General features: G+C 31.1%; 1 protein-coding gene and 1 long non-coding RNA gene across 3 annotated transcripts in view; both read right to left on the reverse strand.

Moving 5' to 3' along the window:
* LOC105148824 (uncharacterized) overlaps positions 1–19067 on the reverse strand; it is a 131663-nt gene that overhangs the window by 97835 nt on the left and 14761 nt on the right. For both annotated transcript variants that reach the window (XM_087407521.1, XM_087407520.1), the window contains exons 3-6: positions 18936–19062; positions 18663–18854; positions 17782–17972; positions 17603–17688 (exon numbers count right to left, since the gene is read on the reverse strand). In XM_087407521.1, the coding sequence (XP_087263647.1) occupies positions 17603–17688; positions 17782–17972; positions 18663–18854; positions 18936–19062 (596 nt within the window). The remainder of the gene's footprint in view (positions 1–17602; positions 17689–17781; positions 17973–18662; positions 18855–18935; positions 19063–19067) is intronic.
* Positions 1364–8439, reverse strand: LOC105148818 (uncharacterized). Its single transcript, XR_015545568.1, has 2 exons — positions 1782–8439; positions 1364–1569 (listed from the first exon to the last, which is right to left on the reverse strand). It is a non-coding gene; the product is annotated as an uncharacterized LOC105148818 (long non-coding RNA).

Raw genomic sequence — 19067 nt, forward strand, 5'->3', positions numbered from 1 at the left:
GCACTTACAAAATCATGACGACACTTTTCGTTTGCCTTTAATTTATCTTGGAATACATTTAAGTCCTCTAGTGTACGCATTGGGAACTCAACGTCATACTTTTCGGAAAATTATTTACCATTCGAAGTAATTCCTTTCTTATTAACGGCAGATGTCTCAAGTAAACGTTTTATATCAATTTGAATCTTTAAAATTTCGTTAAGAACGACGGCAATATTCTGAAATTTGTGCATGATAAATTGGATCTCTATATAATGTACAAAATATTAGTTTAACAATAATATATATATAATTTAAATAATAGCAAAAATTAAGTCTCCTTACACACATCTACTTACAATTATTATCTTTGATGATTTTTGTGACTTCGTTGCTGAGATTGATGCTTCCTTTGACGCTTTCAACAATGCTTCTTTTACATAAGTTTTTCTTCTTTCCAAAGTGACGTTTGCAATCGACTGCGACATTAGATCAACATACTTACCTACATATAAAAGACGATAATAATTAAAATCATTAATAATTTCTACAATAAATGATACATAATAAAATTTGAAATGATATGTTGCTTTATTAATACTTTGATACATTGCTTACTCGAATTATAATTGCAATCATCAACACTGTTATTACACTCATGTCATATGAAAGTATACAGTCGTATGACAAAGTTTCAAAAATATTATAATATATGTTATATAACTTGTTGAAATAGTTTTTGTAACATTTATAAGTATATTATTTTTATTTGCAACTCATTAAATACTATATAATTGATCAGAAGGAGTACTTGAACTATTACCTGTTAAACTAGATGCTACATAAAATTTTACATATTAATAAAGACATTTCAAACATTACAATTATATTATATAAATAAAATGTTGAAAATTATGACAATATTTTAATTATTTCTTACAATTTCTTATGATGAAATATGACGTTTTTTTCCAGAAATGATTTCTTTCTTAAAATGGCTTTTCTAATTTTATGAGATTGAGATATTTGTGATCCTAAACAAACATGCCAATTATACCCAAAATAATAGAAAAGTATGAATTTACAATTTTAAAACTTGTATTCAGTTACGTATATACCAAATAGTGTAAATATATTTCACAGTAATTTCTGGTACGGTTTAGATTTTGCAAATTTAGGTATTGATGTTGCTTAAAAATTCGAGTAACACTTTATACATAAAACTTTATACATAAAACATTAATTAATCTATAGACAATTTAAAAAAAAGCTACTCTATAATAATCAACTCAAAAAGATAAATTTTAAAGCTGCTTTAATATGTATTTTTGATGAATAATGTACATTTTTAAAATAATTATTTTACGAAACACACGTTTTCACATTTTTCTTTTGCGTTTTTCTTTTGTTGCAATCTGCGGAATCTTTGTTCGGAATTTGTGACACAGTCATCATCTCTTTTAAATCGTCTACTTTTCTTTTCAAATTTTAGATTTTTAATGATTCTTCAATTGCAGCTGCATTCTCGGTGAATGCATACAATTGCTCTTCTTCTTTTAAAGTTTCTTGCCCCCATCGGCATAAGTTTCTCTAATTAAAATTATTCAGTGACAATTAATGTAATGCATAACCAAAAAAATGTTTAAATGTACTAAGAAGCAACATTTAAAAAAAAATGAAAATAAAAATTTCTACGCTTTTTGAAAATTAAAGATTTTTCTATTTAATTAATTATATTTGAAAATAAGATTAAAGTTACAACTGCATATAAATTAATATATTATATATTTTGGTTTACTTACTTGTTTAGCTTTCACTTTAATGCTGTAAGAGACCCAATCTTCTGCATCAGTTAAATCTGTTATTAATTGGAAATCTTCTTTTCCATAAGGTGATGGCATAAATTAATTATGAGTTTCTCTTTTTTCTTATCATATTCAATCCATTTTGATGGAACGAGGTCTATTTTTCTTTGCCCTGGCCGTCCCCGAGATATAAATTCAACGACTACTACGAAGTCGTAATCAAAGTCGTTATCATCTCCGTCAGAACTCGTCTCTTTAAATCGAAAGTTAATATTGCATATTTGAGTCAATTATTAAATCATCTTAATAATTGATTATCTTATAAAATACGATATTAAATGCAAAATATATTAGGTTATAAGTCTCGCGTTTGAGCTTACATTAAACAAATGCATAATTCCTTTATAACAGCTTACTTTAAAGATATGACTTGCTTTCGTTACGAGACGTTTGGTGTTTGATGTTGAAAATTTTTGTGTCCTTTTTGGGATGTCGTAATTTGTGCTGTTAAAGAAGATTCTTGAAGCTTCGCGGTAAACTGCGCTGAATTGCATCACAGCGTATATCAATTAATCGATCAATAATAAATGAATACGTATGGTCATTTCTTTTCTGTCTATTTATAAATTTTAATGTCATTCGAAAAAAATAATCATTATATAATGAAAAATAAAATAAAATATACACAGCCATTTTTAAGTTTAAATGTCGTACTTTTACGACATTTTAAACTTTTATTGATGTATTGGACTTAACACAAAAGCTCTTTCCGACTTCTGCGAGTCAAAGTTTAGACGTAAAGGCACGACTTTATCTTCAACATTACCTATTGGTACTGTTACTGAAGATGCACTTGTTTATATTGTATTTCCCATATCTTCGTATTATTCGAATTTGAGGGATAAGAATAAACAGATTTTATTATTTTCATAATTTTGCTTTTCAATATTTTTTTGTCAGATAAGAAAATTTTTTCTAATTGGAAATCGCGGTATTTCGAGGAGTGACGTGAAGACTCAAATCGTGCAGGCGTTCAAATCGTAAGACGAGCCACAAAGATGCCTGCGCAATCGGGAGTCTAACACTCAAGCTACTTGAAGCTTACGACAACATGACAACATGACACCCACTGAGCAAATCTGCAATAGCTCTAAGTTAGATGATCAATGTTCAGTTGTATCATCACTAGCACACTTTCCAAATTTTTTTTTTCTAATTGAAATATTCTTCCATTTAAACGTATCATATTTTTTGGAAATTTTGTTGACAAAATTGTTTCCTTATATTTTACTACAAAAAATACTGAATTATTAATTTTTTTAAGTATTTTAGATTTAGGAGATTGTGTAGCTAGCTTATTTCTCTTCCATTTTCTTCATGCAATTTATCACAATATTGATCTAAGAGGCGATACACTGAATTTAATTTCTTTTTAATTTGTCCCAAACAATTTTCTAAACTAAATGCGCTTATGTTAAATAAGCTACAATTCATATTGGCTACATGATCTGCGAGGTGACGTAGGTTATGTACATTAATTACAACAAACTCTGGATCATAAATATGTGATGCTGTTTTGACAAATGTGATCAAATAGTCTTTTGCGTATACGTGATATTCTGGGGCGTTTCTCATACATAAAAGCCTGCATGCCATATGGAGCAATAAAAATGCTTATACTGTACGTCACTTATTAGATCTTCTAGAACGATTGGTCCACAATACAATAAAACAAACATCAACTTCGTGGTTTTTCATTTTGCAACAAAATATAATGAGGTTTCCGTTGAAAATCTACAGGAATACTTGATGTATTCTGATGTACTCTAACCTGCGAGATAATTTAACCCTATGTTTTTAGCTCATTTTTATTTTTACAATAGATTATTACTAATCCAATAATCTACTAATAATCTTCTCATGATACCCTAGGGTCCAAGATGCATAAAATCCAGAATAAATTGTTTAATCATATATATTGGTGGATATATAAGTAATAATATATATAGCCGAAGCATTTGTATTATGACTGGGTTGAAAGAAAAAGTTCCGGAACGATTCATCAGTTCTTTCTTGATGATTATTCGATGAAATAAAAACTGTCACTTTATTACCTTTTTCTTCTTACATATCACATCGCTCGCATGCACTAAATCCTGAATGGCCTTGTGTACACTTCAGGAAAGATCGTGCAAATGTGACACAAATAAAATTTTGTGTTTTTATCTGGGAAGTGTTTGTCACGTATTACGCAATCCTTCATTTGCAATTTATTTATTTCTAAAACGAACTGATGTAAAAAGTCTGATAAGATTTTTAGATTTGAAATTACCAGCATATATTGCAACTGGATTAAAAATAATTGGATCAAAGTAGACTCTCATAAAATCGGCCAAAACATCTTTGCGCTGGATTTGAATAATGGTACCGTCTATATTTATTTATAGATAAATTTCCTTATCATGGACTTTTAGATCAATGCATACTATTAATCCTGCTTTTATAAAATAGAGTTTGTAAAACTCTTCTTCGAAGCCACCATTATCAATCTTTGGCATGATCAAATATTTTGCAGATGATGTTCTCAAAAAAGTCTTTGACTTAGGCAAATTTGGTAATAATCTTGAACAAAAAATATCTAATAATTTGTCTAAATGTGCATGAGGCACTTTGCAATCTATTGCTCACTTACGCAACTGTGAAATTTCAATCTCTTCTTTTTCATCTAATTCCAATTCTTTATCGTTTTCTTCTAGAAAACTGCCTTCATTATTAATTGATGCCAAATCAGAATCTTCTGAATTCATTTCCTCATCGCTGCTATCATTCATATTATTATTTTGCAAGATCAAGTCACTTGAGATATCAAATGTTACTTCATCAGAATCACTGTTACATTTTAAAATTTCTATCGATTTTGTAGACACATGCACACTATCATTTTCACATACATTTTTATTTTCTGATGATAGATTATTAATTAAATTCCGAATATTTTTCTCGCATAATGTTTACGCTTTCGCAAATTACAAAATTTTTTTTACTCATAACAATATCTTATGTGCGACTGAAATATAAATTTTTGTTGCAATTTGAGGTTATTTACAACCTCAAATTGTAATAAAAGTTTATATTTAATCTCATAGATAAAGTAAACAGGTCAGTTTCCGCAAAGTGATTTAGACGCGTAAATTAAAATCCACTCCATCAATTCGAGGGATCAATCAATTTTCCGTTATCGTTGCTTATAAAAAGCTGATTTCAAATACTAGAACAAAAAAAATTCGCTCTAATAAATAGAATTTTATTTGTTTTTAAATAATCTATTAGCAATGTAATCGGGGACTATCTAGTACCCTACCTAGGAATTACATACAATTTTGTGTGGCCACCTATGTAGAAAAGCTAGACAGGAACTATGTAACACTAGGGCTACGAGCAGGATAAAGATATTCGATTATTTTTATCCCGTCTATGAACCTGATGCTGAATATTCCCCGTCTAGATTTTCTATCTAAGCAACCCCGGAAAATTCTACGTAGCTCCTACACAGCCGGTCGCAAAAAAACAGATGATTTTACTATTAAAAGTACCATTGAAAAACTCATTGAAAATGAATGGCATTTTCAATAGTATTTTTTATAGCAAGCTGAATGAGTTTTTACTAATGGCAATATTTTATCACTGAGGATTTTATCACTGGCTAGTAATGTTTTCAATACATTAATTTTATAGTTTTATTGTTAAAATGAGTATTATTATTGATTAATATCTTATTTCAGAATATACATCATAAAATAATGATAAAAAAAAAATTTTTCCCTAAATTCGGGAACTAATTTCATAGTGTTTCGAATCGGTTATTCATCTGATTGTCATCCGTTATTCTTGATTACTGAAATCGTATGGAAACCGCTGCACTTTGATGATCTACGAACACCTATATAATCATGGATGTATAGCTATGATACATCTGTTCAATATACAGTCCTGATAGAAATTTGTCCAATTTAACTGAACATCCAGTCAGCTACTGTTTAATATTTAATTTTAATGTTATAACGACTATTTTGAGGAAATCATACGCTGTACTTTTGTAGTACCAGTTATATACTATGTATATCGTCTTTGACTAGAGGTCTCCACAGTCTCTCTCTTCTATCGATAATAATACGCCGTATTGATATGGTAAGGGTTATGAACCATGATGTATCTAAACAGTATGCAGTACAGGTACAATGTTGATACGTTATACTATAATATCATGTACACTTTTTGTATCGCTACCATATAGTTATACCGCTACCTCGGCAGTATAGTAACAATACGGTAGCGATATTTTATGCGTGGGATATCGCTTGGTTATCTGAGGTAATGTTTTACTATTGAAAATTTTATTACCAGTCAGTGATAAAAGCTTCAATAATAAAATATTGTCATTGGTAAAATTCCATTGAAAGCACTGGATTGTATAAATGAGTAGCTTTCAATGCGAATGATATTCCTGTTGACAATAATCCAATGACAAAATATTATATCACTGATCGAATGATTTTCTTATTGAACGCTTCAAGTAATAAAATCATTCGATAATAATAATGCCGTTGAGTCCGTATAATTTTATCATTAATTGATTTTACTATTGATCTGAATGATAATATCATTGATACTTTTCGCGATGGGAGGATACTAGACAACACCCGTCTAATTTTGCGAAACAAGTGCGCCATTGACTTTCTCCACAAGGTTCTATATAGAGACTCGGAGCGCCAGGCCAGGTTTCCACTCGGGGGATGGTTCCAAAATAAACCGAAATGTATTATATTATTATATTTTTTGGAATAAAGATTTAAGAACACATCTTGCGTATTAACTACCACGCTGACTTTCATTCGCCCTAGTTTTTTTGATTTTTTGTTGTAGATCATTAAATAATATATAAGTATAATAAAATGTAAATTAGTTATTCAACATTTTATAAAACTATTCGACACTTAAGGCTCCTGACTAGTCGCTGCAACCATGTTGGGATCGTGACGTCAGAAGCGAGGAATGACACGTTAATTTATGGTGCATGCCATTTTTAAATAAAGACAATTTGGATGAAACGAAATAACGAGATCGCTTTAAAACACTTGTAAAATTCGATGAAAACTATCCTTTCTTCCCTTGAGTCAATAAAAGGCACGTAATGTGAGCCTATATTCGGACAGAAACACACAGTCTGACAGCTGTTGAAATGAATAAAAAATATACGTTTTTACATATAAAATTCCAAGACAACTTTAGTTTTCATAGATACATAATTACAACTTTAATAAGTACGAGACAAGTCACATTTTCACAATAAAGCAAATAACAATGAAATGGCATGCAACATAAATTTCGTCGTCAAAATGTCTTAAAAGTTTAGCCATTTATCGTGGTGCGACGCTGTAACACACATACAAGCACGAGCCCATGTACGTGTGCTCGCTTTCGGCGCGCCGAGAGTGAACGAGACAGCGAGCTCTTTCTCACATTAGTCGCTTGTTTCAAGCGATTCTCCCCAAAATGCCTTCTCGGAAATCTCGATCGCTCAGCATCAATAAAGGCCGAGAGGCTCCCTTATTCTAAATAACATATAAGTTTTAATAAATTGTAATAATAGTATATCCCTCTCATTAATCCAGAATAGTATAAATCATGTTAAAACGCAATAGTTTACGAGATATATAATTGTTTACGATTTTTCATACGCGTTATATAGTATACCTCTCCTTCATAAACTCGAGTAGCAAGAATAGTTCAGTAGAAGTAGTATTTTTATCGGAAAAAATTATAAACCAGCATTTCTCTTCACGAAAGTCTCGAAAGGCCATCAGAAAAGAAATGCGTGTTTGAGACTAGTGAAGAAAATATACGAAAAAAAAAATCGGATAGTTGCAAAAAGCATGTCTTTCACTCCTAAAACGAAAGATATTGATTGTATGAAAAAAAAATCGATATAAAAAATATTAGATATTCAAAATAACTACAAAATGAGACATGGAACATTAATATCGATCTATTAGTTAAGTAGAAAAAAAAAATACCGAAAAAGGCCTCTTCTTCGTTCTTTGTACATTGAGATTTAAACGCAAAGCTTCAAAATTTTCATAAAATGTAGCCCTTGTAATGACGCACAAATCTAGCCCTGAACGAGCCTGAAACGTTTATTAGTTTTTGCAAAAAACCACTTTTGTTCACTAAAAACCTATCAGCGAAAAATTTAATTACTTACATCTTTGAGCAGTCGCACAGCAATTTACAAGGATGATTTTTTTTCTTCAAGAGTTGCACTATCACGTACATTTAATATTATATCAAAATGATTTTTTATAGTTAAACTATTATAAAATGACTTTGAAAAGTGTATATCTTTTTTTCGTATAAAAAATAGAATAATTCTGTTAATATGCATCATATGAAATAGCCGTATGAAGCATTCGACAGCTGACATTTTTCTACAATTTTAAAAAAAAAGTTACTCTCCGATTATTAAGAGAAGAGATAACAATTTTTTTTTTCAAAAATCACTGTGGCTCTAATTTTTAAGATTAAGATTTCCGTCTGACACTAATTTGTCAAGAAAGAATTGAATTTGCTGTTAAAAAATTCTTGAATGCTGCCGAAAAAGTTGTTTAAAACTATTGGAAAGTTGAGGAACGCGTGGGTGGCAGCGCGTCGAATGAAGAAAATCGGGCCGCTCTTGGCGACTCGTGCGTATCTGATTCCATGCGCTAAAATTTGCTACATTTACATTTTCTCAGCAATAAATTGACGTAGAAACATGATTTTTTTTTAATCTGAGGTAGGTCGGCGAGATACAAATAGCTTAACCAAATGTTTCATAAAGTAGTTGTAACCAAATTGAAATTTTTATAATAGTTCTTCTTTTCATGAATTTTTATTTTTTCGATTTATTTCTAAAAATTCATGTTGAGTATGGAGTACATGTCACATTAACAAATTCAAGTCACATGAGTTATGTTTCTTTATTTAATATGCTATAAAAAGTGTCCAATTGGACAATTAAATGTACGATACCAATACAAAATCGTTTTTGTGAATTTAATTGCAGATGCAAATTGACATATGTTAATAAATAATTAATAATTAATTTGCTAAATATTAGCGTAACTGTTGAAGAAAAATAGTTGCAAAATATATTTTTCATATAATACTAATTTACTTTTATATTTGCGAAAGTTAGTATTATATCTTCAAAAGTTACGCTAACATTTAATAAATTACTTATTAATTATTTGTTTGCATATGTCACATTTGCAATTGTAATTAAATTCATAAAAAGGTTTGTACTGATAATTCCGTACATGTAATTGTCCAGTTGAACACTTCTTACAGCATATTAAATATAAAGAAACATAACTCATGTGACTTAAATTTGTTAATGAAACATGCACTCCATATTCAAACGTGATTTTTTAGAAATAAATCGAAAAAATAAAAATTCATGAAAAGAAGAACTATTATAAAAATTTCAATTTGATTACAACTACTTTATGAAACATTTGGTTAAGCTATTTGTTTATATCTCGCCGACCTACCTCAAATTAAAAAAAAATCATGTTTCTACGTCAATTTATTGCTGAGAAAATGTAAATGTAGCAAATTTTAACGCATGGAATCAGATACGCACAAGTCGCCAAGAGCGGCCCGATTTTCTTCATTCGACGCGCTGCCACCCACGCGTTCCTCAACTTTCCAATAATTTTAAACAAACTTTTTCAGCAGCAAAAAATTCGAGAATTTTTTAACAGCAAATTCAATTCTTCCTTGACAAATTGTGCCAGATGGAAACTTAATCTTAAAAATTAAAGCTACAGTGATTTTTTGAAAAAAAAAATTATCTCTTCTCTTAATAATCAGTAACCTTTTTTTTAAATTTATAGAAAAATGTCAGCTGTCGAATGCTTCACACGGCTTTCATATGATGCATATTAACAGAATTATTCCATTTTTTTATACGAAAAAAAATACACACTTTTCAAAGTCATTTTATAATAGTTTAACTGCAAAAAATCGTTTTGTTACTAAATGTACGTGATACTTGCAACTCTTGAAGAAGAAAAATCGCCCCTGTAAATTGCTATGCGAGTGCTCAAAGATGAAGAAATTAAATTTTCCGCAGACAAGTTTTTAGTGATCAATTGACTTTTTGCAAAAACTAATGAACATTTCGGACTTGTTCAGGGCTAGATTTGTTTGTCATTACGAGGGCTACATTTTAGAATTTCAAAGAATTTCAAAGACGCTTTACGTTTAAATCTCAATGAACAAGGAGCGAAAAAAGACCTTGTTTCATGTTTTTAAATTTTTTTCTACTTAATTAATAGACCGATTTTAATGTTCCACATCTCATTTTGTTTCGAATAACTACATTTTTCATATCGAACTTTTTTCCATACAATCAATATCTTTCATTTTGTAATTGAAAAACGTGCATTTTGCTATTCAATTTTTTTTGCAAATCTCGAATCTCAAACATACACATTTCTTTTCTGATGGCTTTTCGAAGATTTTCGTGAAAAGAAATGCTGATTTATAATTTTTTTCCGATAAATTCTTACTTCTACAAAACTATTCTTGCTACTCGTTTTCGAGTTTATGAAGAAGGTGTATAACGCGCATGAAAAATCGTAAACAATTAAACATCTCATAAACTATTTTAACATGATTTATTCTATTATAAATTAATGGGAGGGGTATACTATTATTACAATTTACTAAAACTTATATGTTTTTTAGAATGTCCCTCGCCCCTTATTGATGCCGGAGGCCGCTGAGCGGTCGAGATTATCGAGAGATTACCGAAAATTTTCAGTCGCTTGAAACAAGCGACTAGTGTGAGCTCGCTGTCTCGTTCACTTTCGGCGGCCGAAGGTGAGCACAGGTACATGGTTCGTTGAATGTATGGCTATCGGTTTCGCCAGACCGCCGATTCTGTGTCGCCGTTAACACAAAGTTCTTAGCTTGGTAGTTAGGAACCTTAAGCTATAATCATGGCTTGTATCGAACTATCAGTATAAAATTCTTTTAAAAAAGAGTAAGAAAAGGCGCTAAGAGTGCTCATTCTTCAGTTCTTCGGAAATGTACTAAATTGATAAATTCATATACTGTTTATAAGAAGATTTTAAACACTACAAAACGCGTAAGATATTAGTATACATTTACTTTTTTTAAATAAAAGACAGAAAAGTGCTATAGTTACGTACTTTGCAAAAAAAAATTTTAAATTAAGGTATATTATGAAATTTTAATCATACGTATTTTTTTATCTATAAAAATCCCATAAGAGAGTAAAAATTCTACTTAATTTGAACGATACGTATGAAGTATATAAAATATTTGATATCAATAATGTGCGCTAAATTATAATCTTTAAAAATTGTTACCTCACTCAAGCCAAATCATATATAAATGATTAAAAAAACAACTAAAATGATAGTATATTGTACATCTAATTTAAAAAAAAAATCTAAAAATAAACCTATTTATTACCATCAACTTAATATTCCATAAATAAAAATTATACTTAATTTTAATAATACATAAATCAAATAAACATAAATCTGATATCAATAATAAGCGCTAAATTATAATCTTTAAAAATTGTTACCTCGCTCAATTCAAGTCATATAATATAATGAACTTTGAACACAAATCTCTATTGTATAAAATTAAAAAATGAATTAATTGTTTGAATTGCGAATCATCATATGTTGGTCAAACTAAGAGAAAATTAAAAACTCGTATTAAAGAACACAAGACTGATATTAAGAAATCGACTTCTGAGATATCAGTTGTTTCACGTCACCATGTAAATGAAATGCATGATTTTGATTGGGATAACATTAAAATTTTAGATACAGAACAATCATTGATGAAACGAAGAATTTCAGAAATGATACACATTAAAAACTAAATAAGTGGGATCAATAAACAAAGATACTGAAGGTTTGCCTGATGTTTATCTTCCTCTTCTAAAGAAAGATCTCTCTCGCACTTAATAAATAATTCTAGAACTTTCTAAACTATTTGACTCATGGATATAAATAGCGGAAAAATATGTGATACGACCAATAACAACACATAGTGTCACGACAAATTTCTATCTGTGAAATGAGTATACTTGATGTGATGAGTATAATTCATCGATTATTTTGCTGTAAAACAGGTAATGTTTCCTTTGTTTTATACTCCGTTTTAAAAGATATTAATAATAAAATAAATTATTGTAAATTAGAAGCTGGAAATTCTCGTTCTACACTTTTTACTACATGACTTCTGATGTTCTAACATTATTATATGAAGCAGCTTCGCTTTGATGCAAACACGATCTTTACAATTAACACACGAGGGTTGAATTTGATTCCAACTTGATGTAACTCTGCGTCTTAAGAATATTATTAATTTTACTGAAGATGGCCAGATTGTGGCCGAAACGTTTAATGTTTTTTATTGTAATTTGTAATGCAAGAATAATTAAATATCACTAACTACATATTGTGCTGTGGTTCTTTATGCTCTTTCTTTTCATATTTTTGAAATTATAACCACATTCATTTTTTACATTTTTTAAAAAATGAAATCCAAATTACGTTATCTTTTTAACTCAAAAGTTATCATAGAGAATTAAGGACGTAACAGAACGAAATAAAAAAATTTAAATGAAATAAAAAATACTTTCTACAAAAAAACTTGCTCGACTAATTAGGAAAATCAGTAATTTAATCTGAATGTTAGATTGAGTAAAAACATACTTTTCATAACAAATGTTTTATATGAAGATTGCAAAAGTACGGCTGTATTACGCGCACAATTTATTTATTTAAATAAATTAAATCCTAATCTGATATACACGGTGCATCACCAAAATCCGGATAAATCGAACAATTTCTTTAAATAAAATGTTTTTAATGAAAAATTAAATATTACAAAAAATCGTTTTACGTGGCACTTGGGGAAGCACAATTGTAGAGCACAATTATTCGATATATCCCCCATTAGCTTGAATGACAGCTTCTATTCTCGGTCTGAAGCATTCACACGCACGCTGTAATGTAGCGCTGTCCATGCTGACGAATGCTACTTCAATAGCGATCCTTAATGACGTCACATTGGGATACCGAGACTTGTTTGTAACCCTTTCAACTACGTTCCATACGTAGTCTAGGGATTTAAATCTGGACTGTTGGGAGGCCAGAATTCCTTGGATCAAAACATATCGACGTTGTCTGAGACCCAATTTTGAATCAAATGACTCGTATAAGCTGGTGCACCATCCTGCTGAAAAACATATGTCCTTCCGGACGTCACAGTTTCCATCCACGGCTTCACTACATCCATCAGAACGCACAAATACACTTCCTTTGACAATTTCCCCTTTTTTAAAAAAATATGTGGCATGACAACACCTAGCACGTGAACATTGGCCGGAAATTTCGTTCTGGCAACAACAGGGACATCCTCGGGGTAGACGAGCCATCGGTCATTTCTCCAATTGATTTTAACATCAACAGTAAAAATTTTTTCGTCAGAAAGAAATCTAATTCATCTCGACGCTTCATTTTTCAAAGAACACAATAACAGATTGCATCGAGCAACTCGACTTGTCCTGGCAGCCTCAGAGCCATCTGTATCTTTAATGTGTATGATTTGTATCGAAGGTCCTCCTCGGCAATTCGACGCATTGTTGGCTCGCTTACACTAACAATCAATGCTAATTTTTCGCAACAATTGCCCTGAGTCATCCGAAATCAGCGCTTGAGCCCTTTCAATGACTGCGGGAGTCCTCGCAGTGCGTTCTTTCGAGTGACTCTTCCTTCCTGGCATACTGGAACCTTCGTTGGACTGTTCTAAAGCCGTATGTTTTGCCACAACGTCATAAACGATTTATCTCGAGTATCCAAAGAATCGAATTATTTCCGTTGCTGAGCGCCCAGCGCGAAAATCGATGATTGTGGCTCTTTGATTATATTCCACACTTGATTTCAACATTGCGGCCATTTTGAGAATATGACTGCTTACTAGAAGCATCAGGCTTTCTTGGATGCCAACAACAACCTTTGGCAGAGGCACAATATAGAAAATTTAAGTTGAAATTTGTCCGGATTTTGGTGACGCACCCTATACATCTAATTTTAATCCGCACGATTATATAACTCATTCGTATATACACAAATGCCTATTTTTTTATACATAATTGAAATCGTGCAATATAATTTGTTCGCACATATACATCGTGTGATTATCATAGGTACACGAGCTTGCGCGTATGTAGGTATGCGTACGTACGTGCGTGCGTGCGTGCGTGCGTGTTTGTGGGTAAGAAGTGTTATTTTAACTCACAATGGCTTTCCTTATTTTGCTAATTCGGTTTTTAGCAGCACCAAATTTTTTGTAGAAAGTATTTTTTATTAAAATTGTTTTATTTCGTTCTGTTACGTCCTTAATTCTCTGTGATAATCCTTGAGTTAAAAAGATAACGCAATTTGAATTTCATTTTTTAATTTTATACAACAGAGATTTACGTTCAAGGTTCATATATAACTTGAATTGACCGAGGTAACAATTTTTAAAGATTATAATACATAGCGACCATTATTGATATCATTTCTTTTACATACGTATCATTCAAATTAAGTATAATATTTATTTATGGAATTTTAACTTGGTGGCAAATATACGTTTTGTAAACTAAATACTATAATTTAAGTTGCAATTCTTAATTTATAATTTAGCGCGCATTATTGATATCCAATCTTTTATATACCATATACATATCGTTCAAATTAAATAGAATTTTTTATGAGACTTTAATAAATATAAAAATACGTATCACTTAGGTTTCATCATATATTTTAATTTAATAAAAATTTTTTTACAGAGCACGTATCCACAGCACTTTTTTACCTTTTTTTAAAAAGGTAAATGTATACTGATATCTCATGCATTTTATAGTGTTTAACGTCTTCTTATAAACAGTATGTGAATTAATCAATTTAGTATATATTTTTTTCCGAAGAACCAAAGAATAGGCACTCTTAGCACTTTTTTCTACCATTTTTTAAAACGGTAAACTTGTGCTGATATCATATATTTGTAGTGTAATGTTTAATGTTTCCCTATAAATTCATTTTTTAATTTAGTAAAATTTTTTCTCGCAAAACATGTATTTGTAACGCTTTCTTATCTTTTTTAAAAAGATAAATTTGTATACTAATATCATGACTTTTTTATTGGCATAAGTTTTTAACGTTTTTCTATATAAAAGATATTAATTGCTTTAGTACATTTTTTACGAAGATTTTTAACTGTAACGTCAGAGAGGAAAGTCACTCAATCATTACTCATAACGAGTTGGAACGGTCACTCGTTTCCGAAAAATATGTGTAGTACTTCGTTAGCATAAAATTAGTGTAGTCAGATATCATTGCAATCATAAAAAACTGCAATGTCGTTATCAAGTAGTTTTTATAAATGACAGAAATGATAAAATTTACGGCGTTTTAAATTTTACTTCTCATCCTTGCATTTTTTACAAATATATTTTATATAAAATAATCCTTTTCAGTTAGTTATTTAGATAATTCATAAAATAGAACCATGAAAAGATTCTTAACTGTAGTAATTTAAACTTTGGGTGTAAGTAAACTTGTTTTTTAGTGTTTTAAATATAACAAGTAAGTATTGACCAATAAAATAATTCATAGAACATATGAAATTAAATTTAAGAAATCATAAAACATAATATGTACTATGTGTACAGACATAAGTTACAGTTAAAATTATTCTTTTCAGTAATTTTTACTTAATTTTATTCCTTTTTTCAATCTGTAATTATTACTTAACATAGACCTACGGCATACGATACTTGTTTTCTTGCAACATATCCTGTAACCTTCCCAAAGTTAGCAGTTACCCATCACACGTCAAAAAATTATTAAAAATGAAATAGGGAATTCAACTCCGATGAGGCTGACCTTGACATATATTGTCAAGGTAATAACCTTGAGTGACTATCGAAGGGTTTTGGCAATTAGTTATTAAAAAGTTATTAAGATTAAAATGAACAATCCAATAATCTTGACCTTTACACACATTATGAAGGTCATTGCACCGAATAATCTTCGAAAGGTTTTAGCAGTCGTTCTCGTTGCATGTTACAAAATTATTAAAAATAAAATGGAGAATTCAACTCCGATAACATCAACCTTTACATATATTGCCAAGGTAATGACCCTGAGTAACCATCGAAGGGTTTTATCAGTCGCTCGTTGATTATTAAAAAATTATTAAAATGGACAATTTACCTCCGTTGACCTTGACCCTCCCATTTATTATGAAGGTCATCACACCAAATAACTTTCGAAAGGTTATAGCAGTAACCCATCACACGTTACAAAGTTATAAAAAAATTACCTTGACATATATTATCAAGGTCATGACCCTAAGTGATTATCGGACAGTCGTTTCAGCAGTCGATCGTTGTTCGTTAAAGAATTATTAAAAAGTAAAGTAAAAAGGTTGAGATCGCCATCTATCGACTAAAGTTCGAGATGTAATAGGCCAAGCAAACGACGACATTAATAGTAATAGTAATAATGACAATAATGCTTCTTAAAATTTGAAAAAAATTTGAAACTTGTTGCAATATCTTCATTCGTAGAGCAAATAGAAAAAGAATAAAAGCACTTTCATTATACAATTCAGGTTAAAGATATGGACCATATTGATTATATATAGAATTTGATCGGCACATCCATTATTGAGATATAATAATCGAGATCTCGGAAAACTCACCGCTCCGTGTAAAGGGACTCGGCACTGTCTCGCTCTAAAACGCTACGCATTTTCTTAGTGCCGAAACATTACCGTATCTCTGGATCAATTTTGTTACATGCACAACCATTGCATATGAGTAGCCTATAGTTATATAGCTTTATTGCACATATTGTATTGCAAATTGTATGTTATATCAATTATTGGCTGCGTTCCATTATTCATTTTAAGTACTATAAGTCTACAGTATACATATTGTAAAGTATAGATTTCCAATGTTTGCGATGTATAACGGAATGCAGCCTTTATATGGTACTTCTTTTAGATCGGAATGGTGCAAGATTCACAATAATCATTGTCGCCCTAGACATTTCAGTATCCCTTGGCGATGAGAAGTAAAAGTCTGGCCATCTTCTAGTTGGAAATGGCGTATACATATACATACACGTGCATTTATGTGTGCAATGACACAACTGTATAAGGAGTTTTACGTATCTGCTTTTCAATTTTTTCACACTCAGGCATTATCAGATTGATTCCGCCATTTTTCATCCAACCAATCAAAAATAGAATAAGATTGATCAAACTTATTGCCAGGGACACTAGACCTTTGACTATAGACAGCTCTGTGGTATTATGCAATTGATATTGACAGCGTAGCATTTTAATTTGTTCAATGTCTAAACAGTTTTTTCAAATTTTACCGACACCGCCTCGCGAACTAGGATCTAGACAATTTTCCAATATTGGGACTACACCACATCGCGAACCAGGGCCTAGATAATTTTTCAAAAATGAGATTGGTCATTATTGCCGATACCTCCCAATATAGTCCCAGGCTAACCTTCCAACATCGCGCCTGCATTAACTCGCGGAAAACTAGATGCTCATATAGCGCTGGGTCATAATTTCCACCCAGATAATTAGTAGTATTAATATCACGGTTAAAAGTTATAATTACAGTCATTGACTGTATTGAATTAATTTATTACCATAAATTCTGGCAGTTGAAAACCGATGCCTCCTTGTAAGCAACATTGTGGTACTGTGCCATTAAATCCTCTGCTTTGGCCAGTTGCTGTTTACATAATATACTTAATTACTTATACTTAATTTGTATTTTGAAAAATGGCAAATTAACATAAAAAGGTAGTAATTTTTTATTACACACCTGTTAAATCGTGATCTACAAACTGCCCCCACTGCATTAGCATGTGAGTAACAGAAGCTAGAGGTACGTCTTTGTTTTCATGGATTAAGCTTGTAATATCTCGTGCGCTTGGGAGTGGTCTTCCGTTCTTCGATCTTCTAATACTTTGAACGCCATCGTGATAATCCGGTTGAAGAAATCTGAATAAATATCTATTTTAAATGACACCTCATCGATTTGAATGTTTACATATGTAGTAGAAGAGAATGTCCTGATTCCTCACAAAAATGAAGTAGGGTATTGATTTAGAAGATATAATAAAGCTTCATAATAAAGTCATAGCATATACGACTTTCTATGAAGTAATTTTCTTTGGAAAGTCGGAGCGCATGACTTTCCAAAGAAATATGTTGAATCGGAAAGTCGTGCGCCTCGAAGCAGAGAAGGGAAGTGGGATGGGAGTCCTTCACGTAGAAGTCGTGCATCCTTACGCAAGGGAGAGGTGGGGTCGAAGTCGCATTGCGTAGAAGTCGTGCGTCCCTAAGAAGGAGGTGGGATAAGAGTCGCTTCATGTCATGACCAGAAACAGGGGCGAGGCGGAGTGAAAGAGAGAGTATACTCTTATATGTACCAATATTATCCCCTATTATAGCATTTTAATTTACTATATCTCCTAAACCAATGCCGTCCTCCATTTAATTCTTGTGGGGAATCGTTCAAGACACTTTCCCCTACAACATATCTAAAGAACATTGAAATCGGTATCACTTAAAATAGATATTTATCAAAATCTGAACGTGATGATAATTTTTTAACAGTTAAAACGCTTTTTACTTTTATATTTAATATTTTGTATTTTTATTTTTATATTCAGAGATTGTTCACACATTGCTTGTATTTACCTCTGCATTGTAGACATAGCGGATCCCCACCAGAGATTCTGCAGATTGTTGCAGCTGCCGTCAGACGTTCTGTATCTTAAGCTAGCTCGTGGACATTGGGGTGGATCTCTTTGTGGACATTGTTGTTCCAACGAGGTTCTTTTAGTTAACTTATTTCGGATTAAGGGTAATTCCAATGGCGTATTAGGAAACCTGATAGGACGATCGGAATAGGAATAGTCGTAAAGTTTCTTATTCCGACATTAGAAATTTACCATTATTATAGAAACTTACTTTTTTAAAAACATAGAGGTACCTTGAAGAGCTGCATATCCGAATCTTGCAAGATCTCTTGCTTCCTCCGATTGATCATTAAATGCTGCTACATATCTCGCTGGATTGTCGCTCTCCAGATAAAGACCTGTA

This window comes from Acromyrmex echinatior, chromosome 7 (genome assembly GCF_024713525.1).
Source record: "Acromyrmex echinatior isolate Ae372 chromosome 7, ASM2471352v2, whole genome shotgun sequence".
NCBI lineage: Eukaryota > Metazoa > Arthropoda > Insecta > Hymenoptera > Formicidae > Acromyrmex > Acromyrmex echinatior.